We start from the raw sequence: 21,787 nt of genomic DNA, 5'->3' as shown, positions 1-21,787 counted from the left end.
AGTTCTGTGAAAAATGCCAGTGGTAGTTTGATAGGGATTGCACTGAATCTGTAGATTGCTTTGGGTAGTAGAGTCATTTTCACAACATTGATTCTTCCAATCCAAGAACATGGTATATCTCTCCATCTATTTGTATCATCTTTAATTTCTTTCATCAGTGTCTTATAATTTTCTGCATACAGGTCTTTTGTCTCCTTAGGTAGGTTTATTCCTAGATATTTTTTTGTTGTTGTTGCAATGGTAAATGGGAGTGTTTTCTTGATTTCACTTTCAGATTTTTCATCATTAGTATATAGGAATGCCAGAGATTTCTGTGCATTAATTTTGTATCCTGCCACTTTACCAAATTCATTGATTACCTCTAGTAGTTTTCTGGTAGCATCTTTAGGATTCTCTATGTATAGGATCATGTCATCTGCAAACAGTGGCAGCTTTACTTCTTCTTTTCCGATTTGGATTCCTTTTATTTCCTTTTCTTCTCTGATTGCTGTGGCTAAAACTTCCAAAACTATGTTGAATAAGAGTGGTGAGAGTGGGCAACCTTGTCTTGTTCCTGATCTTAGTGGAAATGCTTTCAGTTTTTCACCATTGAGGATGATGTTTGCTGTGGGCTTGTCATATATGGCCTTTATTATGTTGAGGAAAGTCCCCTCTATGCCTACTTTCTGCAGGGTTTTTATCATAAATGGGTGTTGAATTTTGTCAAAAGCTTTCTCTGCATCTTTTCAGATGATCATATGGTTTTTCTCCTTCAATTTGTTAATATGGTTTATCACATTGATAGATTTGCGTATATTGAAGAATCCTTGCATTCCTGGAATAAACCCCACTTGATCATGGTGTATTATCCTTTTAATGTGCTGTTGGATTCTGTTTGCTAGTATTTTGTTGAGAATTTTTGCATCTATGTTCATCAGTGATATTGGCCTGTAGTTTTCTTTCTTTGTGACATCCTTGTCTGGTTTTGGTATCAGGGTGATGGTGGTCTCGTAGAAGGAATTTGGGGGTGTTCCTCCCTCTGCTATATTTTGGAAGAGTTTGAGAAGGATAGGTGTTAGCTCTTCTCTAAATGTTTGATAGAATTCGCCTGTGAAGCCATCTGGTCCTGGGCTTTTGTTTGTTGGAAGATTTTTAATCACAGTTTCAATTTCAGTGCTTGTGATTGGTCTGTTCATATTTTCTGTTTCTTCCTGATTCAGTCTTCGCAGGTTGTGAATTTCTAAGAATTTGTCCATTTCATCCAGATTGTCCATTTTATTGGCATAGAGTTGCTTGTAGTAATCTCTCATGATCTTTTTTATTTCTGCAGTGTCAGTTGTTACCTCTCCTTTTTCATTTCTAATTCTGTTGATTTGAGTCTTCTCCCTTTTTTTCTTGATGAGTCTGGCTAGTGGTTTATCTATTTTGTTTATCTTCTCAAAGAACCAGCTTTTAGTTTTATTGATCTTTGCTATTGTTTCCTTCATTTCTTTTTCATTTATTTCTGATCTGATTTTTATGATTTCTTTCCTTCTGCTATCTTTGGGGCTTTTTTGTTCTTCTTTCTCTAATTGCTTGAGGTGCAAGGTTAGGTTGTTTATTCGAGATGTTTCCTGCTTCTTAAGGTGGGCTTGTATTGCTATAAACTTGCCCCTTAGAACTGCTTTTGCTGCATCCCATAGGTTTTGGGTCGTTGTGTCTCCATTGTCATTTGTTTTAGGTATTTTTTTATTTCGTCTTTGATTTCTTCAGTGATCACTTCATTATTAAGTAGTGTATTGTTTAGCCTCCATGTGTTTGTATTTTTTACAGATCTTTTCCTGTAATTGATATCTAGTCTCATGGCGTTGTGGTCAGAAAAGACACTTGATACAATTTCAATTTTCTTAAATTTACCAAGGCTTGATTTGTGACCCAAGATATGATCTATCCTGGAGAATGTTCCATGAGCACTTGAGAGAAATGTGTATTCTGTTGTTTTTGGATGGAGTGTCCTATAAATATCAATTAAGTCCAGCTTGTTTAATGTATCATTTAAAGCTTCTGTTTCCGTATTTATTTTCATTTTGCATGATCTGTCCATTGGTGAAAGTGGGGTGTTTAAGTCCCCTACTATGAATGTGTTACTGTCGATTTCCCCTTTTATGGCTGTTAGTATTTGCCTTATGTATTGAGGTGCTCCTATGTTGGGTGCATAAATATTTACAATCGTTATGTCTTCTTCTTGGATCGATCCCTTGATCAATATGTAGTGTCCTTCTTTGTCTCTTTTAATAGTCCTTATTTTAAAGTCTATTTTGTCTGATATGAGAATTGCTACTCCAGCTTTCTTTTGGTTTCCATTTGCATGGAATATCTTTTTCCATCCCCTTACTTTCAGTCTGTATGTGTCTCTAGGTCTGAAGTGGGTCTCTTGTAGACAGCATATATAAGGGTCTTGTTTGTGTATCCATTCAGCCAATCTGTGTCTTTTGGTGGGAGCACTTATTCCATTTACATTTAAGGTAATTATCGATATGTATGTTCCTATTCCCATTTTCTAAATTGTTTTGGGTTCGTTATTGTAGGTCTTTTCCTTCTCTTGTGTTTCTTGCCTAGAGAAGATCCTTTAGCATTTGTTGTAAAGCTGGTTTGGTGGTGCTGAACTCTCTCAGCTTTTGCTTGTCTGTAAAGGTTTTAATTTCTCCGTGAAATCTGAATGAGATCCTTGCTGGGTAGAGTAGTCTTGGCTGCAGGTTTTTCTCCTTCATCACTTTCAGTATGTCCTGCCACTCCCTTCTGGCTTGTAGTGTTTCTGCTGAGAGATCAGCTGTTAACCTTATGGGGATTCCCTTATGTGTTATTTGTTGTTTTTCCCTTGCTGCTTTTAATATGCTTTCTTTGTATTTAATTTTTGACAGTTTGATTAATATGTGTCTTGGCGTATTTCTCCTTGTATTTATTCTGTATGGGACTCTCTGTGCTTCCTGGACTTGATTAACTATTTCCCATATTAGGGAAGTTTTCAACTATAATCTCTTCAAATATTTTCTCAGTCCCTTTCTTTTTCTCTTCTTCTTCTGGAACCCCTATAATTCGAATGTTGCTGCGTTTAATGTTCCCAGAGGTCTCTGAGACTGTCCTCAGTTCTTTTCATTCTTTTTTCTTTATTCTGCTCTGCAGTAGTTATTTCCACTATTTTATCTTCCAGGTCACTTATCCGTTCTTCTGCCTCAGTTATTCTGCTATTGATCCCATCTAGAGTACTTTTAATTTCATTTATTGTGTTGTTCATCGTTGCTTGTTTCATCTTTATTTCTTCTAGGTCCTTGTTAACTGTTTCTTGCATTTTGTCCATTCTATTTCCAAGATTTCGGATCATCCTTACTATCATTATTCTGAATTCTTTTCCAGGTAGACTGCCTATTTCCTCTTCATTTGTTAGGTCTGGTGCATTTTTATCTTGCTCCTTTATCTGCTGTGTGTTTTTCTGTCTTCTCATTTTGCTTATCTTACTGTGTTTGGGGTCTCCTTTTTGCAGACTGCAGGTTCGTAGTTCCCGCTGTTTTTGATGTCTGTCTCCAGTGTCTAAGGTTGGTTCAGTGGGTTGTGTAGGCTTCCTGGTGGAGGGGACTAGTGCCTGTGTTGTGGTGGATGAGGCTGGATCTTGTCTCTCTAGTGGGCAGGTTCACGTCTGGTGGTGTGTTTTGGGGTGTCTGTGCCCTTATTATGATTTTAGGCAACCTCTCTGCTAATTGGTGGGGTTGTGTTCCTGTTTTGCTAGTTGTTTGGCATAGGTTGTCCAGCACTGTGGCTTGCTGGTCGTTGAGTGAAGCTGGGTGCTGGTGTTAAGATGGAGGTCTCTGGGAGATTTTCGCCGTTTGATATTATGTGGAGCCGGGAGGTCTCTTGTTGACCAGTGTCCTGAAGTTGGCTCTCCCACCTCAGAGGCAGAGCCCTGACTCCTGGCTGGAGCACCAAGAGCCTTTTATCCACACTGCTCAGAATAAAAGGGAGAAAAAGTAGAGAGAATTAGTAGAAGTATGAGGAAAGAAAGAAGGAAAGGAGGGAAGGAAGGAAGGAAGGAAGGAGGAAAGAAAGAAAGAAGCAAAGAAGGAAGGAAGGCAAGAAGGAAAGAAAGGGAGGGAGGGAGCGAGGAAGGAAGGAAGGAGGGAAAGAAGGAAAAAAGACAGAAAGAAAGAAGATACAGTAAAAATAAAGTATAATAAAGTTACTGAATTAAAAAATTCTAATTTAGAAAAAAAAAAGGGACGGATAGAACCTTAGGACAAGTGTTGGAAGCAAAGCTATACAGACAAAATCTTACACAGAATTATACACATACACCCTCACTAAAAGAGGTAAAGGGGGAAAAATCATAAATCTTGCTCTCAGAGACCACCTCCTCAATTTGGGATGATTCGTTGTCTAAAGGAGGGAAGGAAGGAAGGAAAGAAAGAAAGAAAGAATGAAGGTAAAGTATAATAACGTTATTAAAATTAATTATTAAGAAAAAAATTTTTAAAAAAACCATGGAAGGATAGAACCCTAGGACAAATGGTGGAAGCAAGACTATGCAGACAAGATCTCACACAGGAGCATACACATACACATTCACAAAAAGAGGAAAAGGGGAAAAAATCATAGATCTTGCTCCTAAAGTCCACTCCCTTAATTTGGGATGATTGGTTGTCTATTCAGGTATTCCACAGATGCAGGGTATATCAAGTTGATTGTGGAGCTTTAATCCACTGCTTCTGAGGCTGCTGGGAGAGATTTCCCTTTCTCTTCTTTGTTCTCACAGCTCACCGGGGCTCAGCTTTGGATTTGGCCCTGCCTCTTCGTGTAGGTCGCTGGAGGGTGTCTGTTTTTTGCTCAGACAGGACGGGGTTAAAGGAGCCACTTATTCGGGGGCTCTGGCTCACTCAGGCCGGCGGGGAGGGAGGGGCACGGAGTGCGGGGCGGGCCTGTGGCGGCAAAGGCCAGCGTGACTTTGCACCAGCCTGAGGCCCGCCGTGCGTTCTCCCGGGGAAGTTGTCCCTGGATCCCGGGAACCTGGCAGTGGCGGGCTGCACAGCCTCCGCGGAAGAGGGGTGTGGAGAGTGACCTGTGCTCGCACACAGGCCCCTTGGTGGCGGCAGCAGCAGCCTTAGCGTCTCCCGCCCGTCTTCGGGGTTCGCGCTTTTAGCCGCGGCTCGCGCCCGTCTCTGGAGTTCCTTTAAGCAGCGTTCTTAAACCCCTCTCCTCACGCACCAGGAAACAAAGAGGGAAGAAAAAGTCTCTTGCCTCTTCGGCAGGTGCAGACTTTTCCCCCGGACTCCCTCCCGGCTAGCCGTGGTGCATTAACCCCTTCAGGCTATGTTCAAGCTGCCAACCCCCGTCCTCTCCCTGTGCTCCGTCGGAAACCGAAACCCGAGCCTCAGAGCCTCAGCTCGCAGCCCCGCCCGCCCTGGCGGGTGAGCAGACAAGCCTCTCGGGCTGGTGAGTGCCGGTCGGCACCAATCCTCTGTGCGGGAATCTCCCCGCTTTGCCCTCCGCACCTGTTGCTGTGCTCTCCTCCACGACTTCGAAGCTCCCCCCTCTGCCTCCCACAGTCTCCACCCGCGAAGGGGCTTCCTAGTGTGTGGAAACTTTTCCTCCTTCACAGCTCCCTCCCACTGGTGCAGGTGCCGTCCCTATTCTTTTGTCTCTGTTTTTTCTTTTTTTTCTTTTGCCATACCCAGGTACGTGGGGAGTTTCTTGCCTTTTGGGAGGTCTGAGGTCTTCTGCCAGCCTTCAGTAGGTGTTCTGTAGGAGTTGTTCCATGTGTAGATGTATTTCTGGTGTATCTGTGGGGAGGAAGGTGATCTCCGTGTCTTACTCTTCCGCCATCTTTCCCACAGTACCTATTCTGAATTCTTTTTCTGGTAGATTGCCTATCTCCACTTAATTTAGTTGTTCTTCTGGGGTTTTATCTTTTTCCTTCATCTGGGACACATTCCTCTGCCATCTCATTTTGTCTGATTTTCTGTGATTTCAGTTTACATTCCGTAGGCTGCTGGATTGTAGTTCTTGCTTCTGCTGTCTGTCCTCTAGTGGATGAGGCTGTCTAAAGGGCTTGTGCATGCTTCCTGATGGGAGGGGCTGGTCCCTGCCTACTGGGTGGAGCTGGGTCTTGTTCCTCTGGTAGGCAGGGCTGTGCTCAGCAAGATTTTTAGCAGCTTGTCTGCTGATGGGTGAAGCTGTGTTCCCACCCTGTTGGTTGCATGGCCTGAGGTGTTCCAGCACTGGTGCCTACAGGCTGTAGGGTGCGGCTAATGGCAGCCTCCGGGAGGGCTCACACCAATGAGTACTCCACAGATCTGCTGCTGCCAGTGTCCTTATCCCCACAGTGAGCCACTGCCACCCCACACCTCTGCAGGAGACCCTCCATTACTAACACATAGTTTGGGCCCCGTCTCTTATGAGGTCACTGCTTTTTCCCCCTGGTTTCTGGTGCACACACGATCTTGTGTCAGCCCTCGAAGAGTGGAGTTTCTGCTTTTCCCAGCCCTGTGGAATTCCTGTGATCAAACCCTGCTGGCCTTCAAAGCCAGATTTTCTGGGGCTCCTCCTCCTGTTGCTGGACCTCCAGGCTGGGAAGCCTGACGTGGGGCTCAGGACTTTCACTCCTGTAGGAGAACTTCTGTGGTGTAACTGTTTTCCAGCTTGTGGGTCAAGCACCCAGCAGGTATGGAATTTGATTTTATTGTGATTGTGCCCCTCCTACTGTCTTGTTGTTATTTCTTCTTTGCCTTTGGATGTAGGGTATCTTTTTTGGTAGGTTTCAGTGTTTTTTTTGTCAGTGGTTGTTTACCCGTTGATTGTGATTTTGATGTTTACATAAGAAGGGGTGAGCTCACGTCCTTCTACTCCACCATCATGAGCTAATCTGAGGATTTGTTACTGATATATTTAAAGGAAACCTTAAGCTGCACCAGACTCCATTCATATGCATAGTAGGAATCTGCTTACAAGAACTTTGTACCTAAAAATGTGTTATCCACATTTATCACAATTTCAGAGTCCTAACAACATCATTATTTGAGTCACGTATCTTTATTAGCTCACAGAGCATAACCCATTAATTGCTAGCAGAGAACACTCCCCCTTGAGGGAATGAGTTACCGGAAGATTTGGTAAATTTTAATCAACCTTTTAAAAAGGTCCAGAACATCAGTAGGATGTGAGAGTTTAAGTTCTGGAGGGTAGGAAAGAGGAGTCCTCCCCAGACATCACAATTTTTCTTAGAATTGACCCTGTGCTTGATTTTCAGTCTGCCATAGTAAAATATAAGGTCTTCTTTTCCTGGGTAGCCGTCTATTCATGATAATTTTATTTCTTTAATAAATACAGTGATTAGAGGTACCTTTAGGAAGCCATTGGGAATATCACCATCCCCCACACTGCTATTTCCATCTAGCTTCCTGTACTTAGACCCAGGTTTCCAAGTATAGGTGAATATGTATACAGCTGCCTTACATTTTACACGCAGTAGACAAAAATGTATTTTCCAGAATGCCTTAAGAAGTCAGACTGCTTTTGAAAAAGAAGTTTTCTCAAGTTAAACATGCATCATTGTCCTTGTCACCCTTTCCATCCTCTGTGTTTGAACTGAGGAAAAGCAACTGCTCCTGTACCCTTTGAGTTTCCTATCTTTCTTGATTTTTTTTGTACTTCTCCACATCCTATCACTTGAGTCCCTCCTCATTTTGTTTTTGCTCTCATTGTCCAGATAAACATATCTGGCTATTATGCTCCTGATATCAGTGGATTCATCATTGTTATTGTTTGTTTTTATGTATAGAAAATATCTACCTTCTCCCAAACTTTATAATTTAAAGAAATATTGCCTATCTTAAAGCTAATTTTTTCCATAATAATATGTTCATATTCACCTTCCCTCTTTGATTTTATTCTCTTCTTAGTAATTATTAGATTAGGTAAAATATTTGGTAGTGGTATAAAGTTTATATAATACCAAATTAACGAGCATTTTATATATTCTTTTCAGAGATACATGAGTATTTTAATATACATTTGCCTAATAGATAGATCTTTTTTTCCCCTCCTACTGTTCTTGTTGTCAAACTTGCAGACTATTCTTGGTGCCATGAGGGATGCGGTCAAACACAGAACTTCTGTTTTCATTGCACACAGATTGTCAACAGTTGTTGATGCAGATGAGATCATTGTCTTGGACCAGGTAAGAGGTTGAACTTTAAAGTTTAGTGTTTGAAGAACATTAGAAATTGTTACAAACACAAGCAACTTAAATATTGTTTCTAAAGAAAGTTATAGAATTTTGTGTTATTTGAGTAAGACTGAATCCTGATAGGATTCCATTTTTACCTCCTTTTGATAAGAAATAATGCATACCACTTCCAAAAATGAATAAACTGTATTAACTCACTCTATTAAAGTTTTAAAAGCAAAGTTAGATGAGGAAGGCATTAAATCCTAATATGGTAGAGGCAGTTTTAAAGGGCATGTATTTAAAATAATTTTTCTTTATTCATTTTTGCTCTGTACAGAATCTTTGCTCATTGTCTTCACTGTATTTTATATTTTCATTTTTCTAATACCTGCACATACCCTTGATGTCTAAAAGAAAATTACCATAAAATAAAGTCATTTTCATGCATGGCCATTTTTATTTTATCTTTTTCCTCATGAGGAAAGTAAGAAAAAGGACAGCCTGCTTTATTTCTCTGAGGGAATTACTATAAGAGTATACTGTCTAAATGTTCTGAACAAATCAGAGTGCCACTATTGCTATTGGTAGATTTGAAAATTGTAATAGTTTTTCTTTTCTCCTCTCTGTAGGGATATCTTATTCCCACCCCCCTTTGTACTTGATTATTTCTAACAGTGTTTTCTATGCTTATTTCTCCATTCTAATACATAAGCCTTCAATTTTTTATCATTTTGAAAGCCTGAGTACTGGGAGTTAAGAGAGAAGAAGCATTCTCTTGTACTGTCTATACTGAGAGAGAATTTTTCATGCCACTAAAATTTCTTACGGGATATTCAGTTCTGTGATATATATATTATTTCTTTTATGTGTTACCTGTGCACTTTCTATCCTAGGTCTTTTTGTTCATTTGTTCAAAAATGCTAACATTCACTAAAATATAAACTGATTTTCTTCAGTATGCTTGTTCCAGCATGTCTTAAATGGGAAATTTTGTAAATATACTTTATTATCTCATTGATGTTCAGGTATCTGAAATAAAATCTGCTCTTTTGTGCTTTTTACTAAACTTTCCAATTGTATGCAGTCATGTACATAGAGCCTTTTCTTGTAAATATAAAATGTTAAAAGTACTTTAACAAGCATGTGCTTACCTACCTCATGCCAGGAGGTTCACAGTATCTATACAGTTATATCATAACATTGCCACTTGGGGTTTGGATTATAATTGGAACTAACTATTGATCATACCATTTGTATCTAAAATCTCTTTATGTTGAATTTGATGGTTCTATAATTGCTTGATTATGAAGATCAGAGATTTTCATTTTCTAGTGAAACTAATGTGACCTCATGTGTTCCGTCAACAGTCTCTGGTAGTATTAATATTAAGTCTGCATAACAGAGTTCCCAAGGCCCTTCCTCTTGCAGCCTGGTGATTACCCGTTCCCAGCCTTGGCAAGAGACTGGAGGTTTACTTGTCAGGAAATTGAGTCAGAGAGGCTCTGGACACAAGAAAATTACCAAGAACATTAACAAAGATGGGCGAGATTAACTGGAAATCAAAACATACCAAAGAATAAGACCACAGACCCTCCTGTGCCACTGGCTCCAAGAACCTTGCCAACCAATTATTTATTTCTACTGTCACCACTTCTTCCCTCACCAGCAGATAATTAGAGGATTCTTCTCTAGAGAAACAAAAGTAGCCCCATAAAAAACATGTTCATATTTGGGGACCCCCACAAAATGACCAGATACCCATATGATCATCCTACAGTGAAACCCAACAGCTGAGAAGTCCACTCCCAGGCACATAGAGCTTCCAGTAAGCTTTTTTTAATACTGTATTTTTAAGTGTCAGTGGATAATAAAGGAAGGCCTCCAAAGCAAGCAGAAAAAAATTCAGTAGAAAATATAGACAATGCAGAGAGCATAAGAAAACTTAAAAATATAATTAATATCATCAGAGGTCATGGAAAATATAGCATTTTAAAATAAGGACAAATGCTGTTAAGAAAAAAAGTAAAGAGGACTTAATATTGCATGAGTTCCAGGATACAGTGTTAAGTGACAGTAAGAAAGCTGCAAAAGAGTATATAGTATGCTACCTTTTGCAAGGAGGATGTGGGGGAAACATATGTATATTTACTTGTTTCTGCAAAAAGAAACCCTGGGAGGATAAACTAGAAACTAAAGACATTGTTTACCTGCAGGATGGAGACAAAAAGGGGTAGAGACAAAGGGGAGGGAGTAAGACTTTGCTGATTATACTTTTTTGTATTATTTTTAACTTTTGAACCATGCTAATGTTTTTATATATTTAAAAATCAACAAGGATGGGGCAGAAACAGGAATTGAATACAAACAGAAAGAAGTAAAACTAGGTACATAATGAATTAATAACATAACTGTGTAGAAAAAAATAGCATGCAGAATTAACCCAAATAACTTTTGAACACATTACTCTGATTATTTAGCCTTAGTGGAATATATTATAAGGATAAAAATAACTCAGACTTGAAAAAAAATAACTCAGACTTGAACTTAGTAAGTTTGTTTTTGGTAGTAGCATGAGAGTAGCTGTTTTGAAACTATTTTGTGTATACTGTAAGACTGAGCATGTGAGTAAATATATTGATGTTGAGAAATAGAGGTCTTACTTGGGAGAAGAAATATACAGATATGGAATGGGAAAAGAAGAAGAGCCTTGTGATGTTATATTGGAACAGAATTGTCAATATCAGTTCATGATGAAAAAAAATGTTCCTAACTCTGTTCAGTGAAAAGGCCTAGAAGCAATGAAATTCCAGTAGTAATGAGTGTAACTAGCACCTAGATCTTGGACACTAAGTACTGTTCCTCACTAAAAGGAACCAAGACTCCTTGGAGAAATGACTGATTCCATATTTGGAGCAGGGAAATTAATGAAGGCATATCACAAGGGCACAGGAACCATTTTGAATGGGTTCCCACTGGCCAAGTGTGGGATGATTTGAATGTCAAAAATAAATAAATAATGATACTAATGAATTACAACACATTGAATAAAAAACTAATCTATAATTCCATAACTGTACTTAGAGAAAGCTCTTTTTTAAAAATGAAATCTTGCCATTTAGAGCAGTGTTAATGGACCTGGAGGGTATTATGCTAAGTGAAATAAGTCAGAGAAAAACAAATACTGTACGATTTTACTTATATGTGAAATCTACAAAACAGCAAATGAACAAACAAAACAGAAACAGACTCATAAATACAGAGAACATACTGGTGGTTGCCAGAGGCAGCAGGGCAGACAGATGAAATAGGTGAAGGGTACTAAGAAGTACAAACTAAGTCATGGGGATGTAATGTACACATAGGGAATATAGTGAATAATATTTTCATAACTTTGTATGGTGACAGATGGTAACTGGACTTAACTGAGGTAATCATTTCATAATATATAAGAATACTGAATCACTGTTGTACACCTGAAACTAATGTAATGTTGTACACCTGAAACTATCGTAATGTTGTATGTTAATTATAACTCGGAGAAAAAAATGCTAACACATACAAGGAATGATAAGTTTATAGAATCATATTTTGCAACCACCATTGTAATAATGATTCACATAAGGATATCATTGTTTGCTAAAACCATATGGTGAAAAACTATTGGGGAATAGAATATTCACACAGTTTGAAAGCATAACCCATTGATTAATTATTGATTACAAAGAGAAAAAGTACCTTTAAAATAGAGAAATCTGATAGACACTACCTTAACCAGTTATCAAACTGAAATCATTAATTGTGGAGCAAAATGACATCATATACCTCCTAATATGATACACTGAGGACATATCACCTATATTGTATTGCAACAAAAATGTTTAGCCTGGATCTAAGAATCAGGAACAACTAGACAAATACAACGTGAAGGGCATTCTTTAAAAAACAAGCCTGGGGCTTCCCTGGTGGCGCAGTGGTTGAGAGTCTGCCTGCCGATGCAGGGGACACGGGTTCATGACCCGGTCCGGGAAGATCCCACATGCTGCGGAGCGGCTAGGCCCGTGAGCCATGGCCGCTGAGCCTGCGCATCTGGAGCCTGTGCTCCGCAACGGGAGAGGCCACAACAGGGAGAGGCCCGCGTACTGCCAAAAAAAAAAAAAAAAAGCCTGGACATTTTAGAAATGTCATTGTCACACTCACACAGAGTAGGAAACTTATAAATTCAATGTGTTGATCCTGATTGGATCCTGGATGGAAAATATATATATAAAGGATATTATTGGGATAATCGGTAAAATATGAACTATATATTAGATAAATTTCTTGGGTGTGATATTGTTGTATTTTAGTCATGTAGGAGAATGTCCTTGTTTTCAGGAGATACATGCTAATGAAATATTTAGGGGAGAAATGTAATGATGTCCAATACTCATTCTTAAATGATTTAGCAAAAAGTAGTGTAAATTTAGAGCTAAGATGAAGTGAGAGGAAGCAAATGTGGAAAAATGAACAGTTGCTAACCTAGGAGAAGCATATATAGGTATTCATTTTTACCATTCTTGCAACATTTCAAATTTAAAATGGGGATAGTAAATAAATAAATGAACAACTAGAGAATGAGAGATTTTGAAAATGAAATAAAGTCAAGAAAATCTCTAAAGAGTAGAGCAAAAAAAGAGAAAATAGAGGAAAGATAAGAAAACAAGAGAATTAGTCTAAGAGGTCCAACATTTGACTAATGGTTGTTCTAGAAAGAGGGAATAGGAAAAAGGGAAGGAAATAAGTAAAGAATAATACCCCCAAAATGTTCAGAACTGCAGAGCATGAGTTTCCAGATTGAAAGGGCCTACCAAGAACCCACCACAATAAATGGAGGAAAGAAAAATAAAAGTCAAATTATCATAAAATTTCAGAATTGAGCATAAAGAAAAGAACTTAAAAGCTGTGAGAGAAATATCTCTGGGCAGGGTGGGGACTGAATAATAGATTACCTAATATAGTTGATTATGAGAAAAATACTGTTCAGACAGGCTTAAAGTTTAGAGAGAATTACCAATAGTGACATAGAAAACTAAGCAAATGAATAAACAAGGCAGTTACTATGTCCAGGAAGAATAAAATATTATGAGAAAATATATATAAAATCCTAGTACTTCACTTGGCTCAACAGATAATACATAGTCATAATAAAGTACATACTGTGTATTAAATAACATTTATGATATAACCAATGTTATTAGGAGAGTGAAGAGTGAGGCATTGAGAGTGAAGAGTGAGAGTGAAGAGTGAGGCATTAGGAGAGTGAAGAGTGAGGCATAGTTAAAAGTGCTGAATCTCATTAATATGTATATGTGTGTAAATGCCAGAAGAAATAGGTACAGATTTGGAGATGAGATATTCAAGGGTGGAGAAGGAGGAGACAAAAGACTGTACTTTCTGTTATAAACTTGTAATTATTAGCTGACTTTTTAAGCTGTGTACATTTATGCTTTAATACAAATAAAAATAATTTAAAACATAATATACATTTTTATAGCAGGATAAATTTTTTGTGATTTATTTCATTGGTTTTCTGCAAAAATAATTCCATTATTTCTAATACTTTTTGATGCAGTTTTCATTGAGGATTTTTTTTAATTGAAGTGTAGTTAATGTACAATATTGTGTCAGTGACTCAGCTTTTTTTTCAGATTATATTCAATTATAGGTTATTACAGAAGGTTGAATACAGTTCCCTGTGCTATACAGTAAATCCTTTTTGTTTATCCATTTTATATATAGTAGTTTGTATCTATTAATCCCATACTCCTAATTTGTTCTTCCCTCCTCCCCATTCCCTTTGGTAACCATAAATGTGTTTTTTATGTCTGTGCAGTGAGATTTTTATTTTTTTTACAGTGGTAAATAAAAAAATATAAAATACATAACCATGGGGACTTCTGTGCCAGTGAAGTGGTCCACAGATACCAAAGTTGAGGACTGCATTCAGGATCCAGAGTTCATATAGCTGAGCGAAATAGTTCCTAGACTGTCCAGCCAGCAATCAAGGAGAAGCCTTAAATTTAACCACTCAGAAGTGGGCACACACAAATTTCAGTTATTTTGCTTAAGGGTATATTTGTAAAGGTCCTCTCACCAGGAGTACCAGTAAAAGTGAAAAAATTACTTTTGTCTCCCAACATGTTTAGCAGTAGCTGTCCGGAGACAAATTAATTGTAGATAAGAGTTAGAAATCAATATCAATTCTATGCAATGTTAAGTTTAATAGCCAGTGTTAAGAAAAATAGTTACTGGAAGAAATAAACTTTTCATGGAGAAATATTTTTTATTTTAAAGTACACATAGGATTTTGGGATATTTTTTTAAAATCCTTTAAATCTCTATAAATAACAGTGCTTTTGTGTAAATTTGATTTACTGATTACAGAAAATACCACCTTTAGAAAATCTTCACCTTCCTTTTCTGCTCTTCAAAATGAGAAATGAAACATTCAAATTTTATTTCCTTTAAGTGAAATGGTATTATGGTGTATGGAATTTCATAGCTTTTTGTTCACTGGACTGATAGCTCAACAGTAAAGAAGGCATTCCTACCTCAGTTTTTCCTATTTGTACTATAATGAAGAATTGGGAAAGGTATTTTAATGAATGCAAATCTTTCAAAATTCTTGCTTAGAAAGTATTATGTATTTTCAATTATTATGCTAGTTATATGACTTTCTCTACGTTTCTCTTGTTTTTGCTTATTAGGGTAAGGTGGCTGAACGTGGTACCCACCATGGTTTGCTTGCTAACCCAGGCAGTATCTATTCAGAAATGTGGCATACACAGAGCAGCCATGTGCAGAACCATGGTAATCCCAAATGGGATGCAAAGAAAGAAAATGTGTCCAAAGAGGAAGAAAGGATGAAACTACAAGAAGAAATTGTCAACAGTGTGAAAGGCTGTGGAAACTGTTCCTGCTAAGTCACATGAAACCTTTTCTTTTCTTTTCTTTTCTTTTTTCTTTTTTCTTCTCTTTTCTTTTCTTTTTTCTCCCTCCCTCCCTCCCTCCCTCCCTTCCTTTCTCTCCTCTTTCTTCCTTCCTCCCTTCTTCCTTTCTTTTTTTTTTCTTGACTACACATTTGCACTAAAGCAGAATTGTTTTATTAAAAAAAATCATACATTCCCATTTTCTATAATCCTTCTTTTAGATAAGATTTATTTGGAAAGGGAATTGAGTTTTACATCTTTCACAATCTATTTAATGTGATATTTATATTTATCCCCAAATTATTTTCTTGTTACTGCCTTAGTTGTGGTCAAAGCATAATTTTTGTTACTATTTGACTTTACCCCATTTCCATTGTTGAGGCCTGATAGCCATTTGCTATCCATAACCAGATGAATCAGATTGGTTTCCAAATGTTTTGTAGTTTTTCAGACCTCCTTTATGCTGACAATTTAGATGGAAAGTGTCTGTTTCTTAAAATTTTTTTAAAAATAAAGAAGAGAGTGTAGGTTCATTGTTTCTCCTCCGCTGCCCCCATTGAAATACTTCAATGATAGTTAACTATACTTACATTTTAAAAATTATTTGCCACTATATACCTTTAAGAGGAAAAACCTTGACTCTCATGTTGGTATGTAGAATGTTCTTCATCATTAACCAGCATTGTAACTGTCATCTAGTGGTGGGAATTTTATTTTTCCACCAAATGAGGTGTTGCTTTTGTTTTGGGCCAAAATTTATACATTTCTTTTTAAAGACTCATAAACCCTGATGTAATTTGAGAGTTACCATACTGGGAGTGATCTAAAAAGCTTAGGAAGTTAATTGCCTTTTCTATTTCCATCTTAAATGCACTGCTTTTGCTATCTGAAGTTATACAAAGAAACAACCAAATGGGATGTATGCACGCATGCATGTGTGTACATGTGTATAAAGCAACATCTACTTAAAAATTATTAATGACTTTTAGGCAAATAGGAGAGGATTTCACATATATTTAGATGATCAGGACTCTAATCTGTGTTGACACTTCAGAATTACTTTATTACTAGGTCTTCCCTTCCTTTTTCAGTAGTTTAATGAGTTCCTTTAAGCTTGAAATAACAAGGAGGAGCCCAAACAAGATAATCAAGAAATAATTAATAAAATGTTGGTATATATTCACTTAGAAAGCTCCTCTCCCTTTCCAACTTGAATTTGCTTTAATTTGTTGATAGTAATCGTTCAGCTTGAAAAACTTGTGTATCATGAACAGCCACATAACTATATAATGAGGCTTTATTTCTCAGAAAAGTTCTTAAAGTATTTATTTGTCTATGGTTTTATTGTCTTTTAAGTGATAATTTGGTATGGGTGAGATTAATTTTTTTTCTGATTTGTATTGTCACTAGTAGGTAGATATCTAAACTTATCTAAACTTATTGGGTCTGCTGTTATATAAAGGTGATTTGATAAGTATCTTGAAGCCAGTATTTTATGGTTAGTCTTTGAAAGCACAGTAAGTGGTGCAGGATCTTGCTTTTGGAATTGGAGTTAACGCTGAGATGCGTAATCAGCTTCAAAATGGGGGGTTTTGGACATTCTTACTCTGAAGCCATAGACGTGATTGCTTTTCTGAGGAACAGCAACAACAAAAAGTCCTTTGAATAACCCAGCTGCATTACTAGAAATGTGGTTGGATAGAAATTTTGCTTCTGTTAATTTCTTCTATACATTTCCAATGTTGCTGATGGAAAATATTTAGCTTAGTTGCATAATCAAACAGGTAAGATTGAAGTAATCATTAGTAATATTCATTTTGAATGAATAGTGGTATTCAAAGTAAGTGATTTTGTGATATGGGAAACGTATAGTCAAAGGATAGGACCTGGTGTAGGCAAAGGGTTGAGGGCTGGGGCGCAGCTTCTGCAGCTCTCGCTGGAGCCGAGACGAGCGCCCACCACTGCCCACTGCCCGCTGCATGCGCCTCCACGCCATGGCTGGCCTCAACTCCCTGGAGGCAGTGAAACACAAGAACCAGGCCCTGCAGCAGCAGGTGGACGAGGCGGAGCACCGCGCACAGGGCCTACAGTGTGGGAGCTGGATGGCGAGCGTGAGTGGTGAGAGAAAGCTGAAGGTGATGTGGCAGCTCTCAGTTGACACATCCAGCTCATTGAAGAGGAGTTGGGCAGGGCTCAGGAACGACTGGCCACAGCCCTGCGCAAACTGGAGGAGGCAGAAAAGGCTGCAAATGAGAGCAAAAGAGGAATGAAGGTGATAGAAAACTGGGCAACGAAGATGAGGAGAAGATGGAGGTTCAGGAGATGCAGCTCAAAGAGACCAAGGACATTGCTGAGGGGGCTGACCACAAATACGAGGAGGTAACTCGTAAGTTGGTCATCCTGGAGGGTGAGCTGGAGAGGGTGGAGGAGCGTGCCAAGGTGTCTGAACTAAAATGTGGTGATCTGAAGCTGTAGAGAGGAAGAAGAGCAGGGCCGGAAGCCGGCAGACACTGCTCTCTGTGGAAAGACTGGGGCGCCTTTCACTCCGCCCCGCTTCTTAGCAGCCAAAGGGGTGAGGGGTCAGGCCTGCGAGCTGCAGATCATGGCACTAGCCTTGCGACTCTGGCACCTCCTTCCTTTGGGACATAGCACTGCCCTGGGACCTCAGCTTCCGACGGGTGCTGCTGGAAGCTGCGAGCAGTGCGTTCTTTGGTGACTCCATGGCGCTGAGGTGATGGGAAACCCAGGAGCTTTCAAAAGAAGTCTTTTATTCTCTGCCTTGTCTTATTTGGGTTTTGAAGCTTATCAAGTCATTTCCCAGGCTGCTGTGGTTCATGCTACAGCCAAAGTCTTCAGAGTTGAAGAAATCCTTGAACAAGCAGACTATATGAAAGTGGAGAAACAGAAAAACTTTACCAGTTGCTATCCCAGTACAAGGAAAGTGAAGATGCAGAGTTACTCTGGCGTTTGGCATGGGCATCACGTGTTATAGCTCAACTCAGTGGAACCTCAGAAAAGGAGAAAAAGCTCTTGGTCTATGAAGCCCTAGAGTATGCAAAAAGGGCACTAGAAAAAAATGAATCAAGTTTTGCAGCTCATAAGTGGTATGCAATCTGTATTAGCAATGTTGGAGATTATGAAGGAATCAAGGCTAAAATTGCAAATGCCTACATGATCAAGGAGCATTTTGAGAAAGCAGTTGAACTCAACCCTAAAGATGCTACCTCAATTCACCTTATGGGTATTTGGTGTTACACATTTGCTGAAATGCTTTGGTATCAAAGAAGAATTGCTAAAATGCTGTTTGAAACTCCTCCTAGTTCCACCTATGAGGAGGCCTTAGGCTACTTTCACAGGGCAGAGCAAGTGGATCCAAACTTCTACAGCAAAAACTTGCTGCTTCTAGGAAAGACATATTTGAAGCTACACAACAAACAGCTTGCTGCTTTCTGGCTAACAAACGCCAAGGACTATCCAGCGCACACAGAGGAGGATAAACAGATACAGACAGAAGCTGCTCAGTTGCTTACAGGTTTCAGTGACAAGAACTGAGAATTTTTCAATGAAATATCTAAGAAGCAGTGCCTTTTCATCAAATTATAAAGATAATAAATACATTAACCATTTAAATAAATAAATAAAATGTGGTAACCTGGAAGAAGAACTCAATGTCACTAACAACTTGAAGTTGCCAGAGGCTGCATCTGAAAAGGAGTATGAACATGAAGAAGAAATTAAACTTCTATCTGACAAACTGAAAGAGGCTGAGACCCGTGCCGAATTTGCAGAGAGAACAGTTGCAAAACTGGAAAAGACAATTGATGAGCTGGAAGAAAAACTTGCCCAGGCCAAAGAAGAGAACGTGGGCTTACATCAGACACTGGATCAGACACTAAATGAACTAAACTGTATAGAACCAAAACAGAAGAGTTTTGTTCCAACAAAAACTCCAGAGCTCCGTGTCTTTCTCTTCTCTTGTAAGAAGTTTCTTTTGTTATTGTCTCTTTGCTTTGCTGGAAATGTCAAGCAAATTATGGATACATGACCAAATATTTTGTATCAGAGAAGCTTTGAGCACCAGTTAAATCTGTTCCTTCCTTTTTTCAAATAGCATCAGGTTTTTCAGCTCTATTTTTATCCTTAAATTGCATTTATTCCTGAGGTAGGCAGGGTATTTCATATTTAGCATACTCTCAAGACTGAGGGCATTTGGCTCCTGGGAGAATAGACAACCCCACACTTTTAAAACACAGATTCTGATGTCTAGTCATGGGTCAGTTTAAAAGGTTGAAGAATATCCACCGTTGGTCACATTATAGGAGGCCAGGAACCATCACATTAAAATAGGTGGGGATTTTCCATCCAGAGCAAAAAAGGGGGGTGGGGTTACTATGGGAAGTCATAAACCACACAGAGGTTAACCTAGTCATCCTGGCTGTTTTCCACACTCCACCATGCAGAACAAACATCCTCTGAGCAGTCAGCATGAGAATGCTTGGAAAAGAGTCATAATAATTACCCAAATGTTTTCTAGATAGATCCTTGATATGCTCTTCTCTATGCTTCTTTCACTCTAAAGTTGTTCTCTGAGGAGCTGATGTCTTATTCCAAGATGTCTTATTCCAATAATGACCCATGCTTATCTGCTCTGATATGAGACCATCCACTCAGCAGGAATGAATGTTGTAGAATTCAGTCCTATTCAGAGAAGCCATATCAAAAAGACTGCTAGCCATCAATAGTTGAGTAAGACTTTCTGTAAACAAATATTGGACAGAATAGCCCTCTCTGACAGCAAAGTAAGGATGAAAAAGTAATTGGCCTAACTTCATCTCCTCTATCCTCCAGGGACTGGCAAATTGGAGATTTACTTATCTGGAATTTTAATTCCTTCTTCAGGACCAAGTTAATAAAAGACCAGGAAACTCCTGATTAAACTGGATATGGAGTATTTTGTAGACAGGGCTGCACAGTTTGACTTTGTTAGATTTCTGCTTTCTCAGTTAACATCTCAGAGCTGGAATATTCCACATTCCCCAGCAGTGTGGGGGCCAACTCAAGTTTACAATTCTGACTAAAAATCACCCTGCTTCTAGTTTATCCAAATCCTCTGCCCCTCACTCCTATTTATTAAGCATCACACTACCCAGGAGATACACTAGCAAATTGTGTAATTGAATAAAACCCACACTTTTCATTTAGATTCTTGCAACTGTATCATATGTAATAGTATCACTTTTCTACATTTTGGTCAAATAAATTTTTACATAAACTAAAAAAAAAGGAATGTTTTTAGAGTGGAGAAATTTCCCCACTAAGAAATTTGAAGCTGTTTTCATATGATTGGAGGTGGTCTCTGGTGGTCTCTACACCATTGGGTCATTGTGGTCATTAACCAGTATTTTCAACTAATAAAAAATTACCTGGAAAACTCAGTTATTGTAGGGGCCACAACTAAGTCATATATTTTTCTCTTAACTCCATCTTTGAAAGGTGGTTCTATACAGTGACATAATAGACAAAAGCTTCCTAAAATGATTCATTCAGAGGAAATGCCAAGAAAAGGGACATTTATTATAATGTACTAATTTTACATTACAGTATTACATACACAAAAGTACAAATTTCTAAATCAGTGTTGCAACATAATGTTTTCTTAATGTCTTCGGATAGATAAGCTACAATTTTGGAATATGGCCTCTGAAAATGGAGCAAGGGATAGGGTTTTGTTTCTTAATATCCCTTTATTTTTAAGATTGAAAATTTTACTTTCTTCCTAAGGGAATCCCAGTTTACAAAAATTAAATTGAAACCAAGGTAATTTGGGATCGTGAAAACTGGGCCACATGCCTTCCTGCAGGTTTTTAACATAGAAATATCTTGGTGAGCAGATGGGCTCATTTGGAAATTTTTGAACAGCTCAAGTCTGAGGGTCACTTGTGAGAATCAGAAAGAGGCCTTAACATTTGGATAAACTCAAAATACACATTTACTTCTCCTGTGCAAGGATTTGCACCTTTTCTATACCTTTAGTTAAATATTTTGCCTTTTCCCTTAGACGCTGACAAAGCTCAGTTTGTGAAGATGGCTAGTTTAAAAATATGTTTTGCTTTTAAAGGCAAGATATTTAAAGATTATATGTTTCCTTATTTCTAGATCACTTTGTGCACACTGCCATCTTGCTCCTATCCTTCCTTATTGCTGGATGTCTCAGGGAGTAGCAACTTTTGCCAATGTATATTCATAATTCTCTTACCTTGTAGGTTTATCATAGGATATTCTGTTGTGGATTAGTAGTTGAAAGCATTTAAATATGTTTGCAATGGCAGCTTTCTTAAATTATAGAAAGGTCCCTTCTCTCCCTGCATTGAGTATATAGATTTTGAATGTAAATTGTATAATAAATGACAATATAAAGTCAAATAAGCTGGTTAAAACTGATTAGTTAAGACAAAATGACTCTGAGGGAGGTTCTTTACCAGATTTATTGTTACAACAATCTGTGCAGATAATCAGTACTAAATAAATAATATGACTTTGTGACTAGAAATGGGTTTCCCATTGAAGCAACTCTTCTGCAATGCATAGGGAGAATTAGTATTTTGCCATTCACACACTCCAAATAAGTACAGATAATTTAATAGAC

At 38.2% G+C, this 21,787-nt stretch overlaps 1 protein-coding gene and 2 pseudogenes across 3 annotated transcripts in view; all 3 read left to right on the top strand.

Annotated features, from left to right (window-relative positions):
* ABCB7 (ATP binding cassette subfamily B member 7) overlaps positions 1–16,422 on the top strand; it is a gene marked incomplete at its 5' end in the record, with an annotated part of 143,400 nt that extends 126,978 nt beyond the window's left edge. Inside the window, 2 exons of the mRNA XM_079910471.1 lie at positions 8,075–8,182; positions 14,920–16,422. Coding sequence (XP_079766597.1) covers positions 8,075–8,182; positions 14,920–15,135 — 324 coding nt within the window. The 3' untranslated portion in view covers positions 15,136–16,422. The remainder of the gene's footprint in view (positions 1–8,074; positions 8,183–14,919) is intronic.
* Positions 16,423–16,622: 200 nt separating this feature from the next.
* Positions 16,623–21,066, top strand: LOC307180293 (tropomyosin-2-like; annotated as a pseudogene). Its single transcript has 2 exons — positions 16,623–17,612; positions 18,802–21,066. The product of its transcript is annotated as a tropomyosin-2-like (transcript).
* LOC307180292 (regulator of microtubule dynamics protein 1-like) lies at positions 17,587–18,880 on the top strand (annotated as a pseudogene). Its single transcript has one exon. The product of its transcript is annotated as a regulator of microtubule dynamics protein 1-like (transcript).
* Positions 21,067–21,787: the final 721 nt, after the last annotated feature.

Source organism: Stenella coeruleoalba, assembly GCF_951394435.1.
Source record: "Stenella coeruleoalba genome assembly, chromosome: X".
Classification (NCBI taxonomy): Eukaryota; Metazoa; Chordata; class Mammalia; order Artiodactyla; family Delphinidae; genus Stenella; species Stenella coeruleoalba.
Note: the sequence above shows the minus strand (reverse complement) of the source record. Positions and strands in the feature narration are given on the sequence as shown.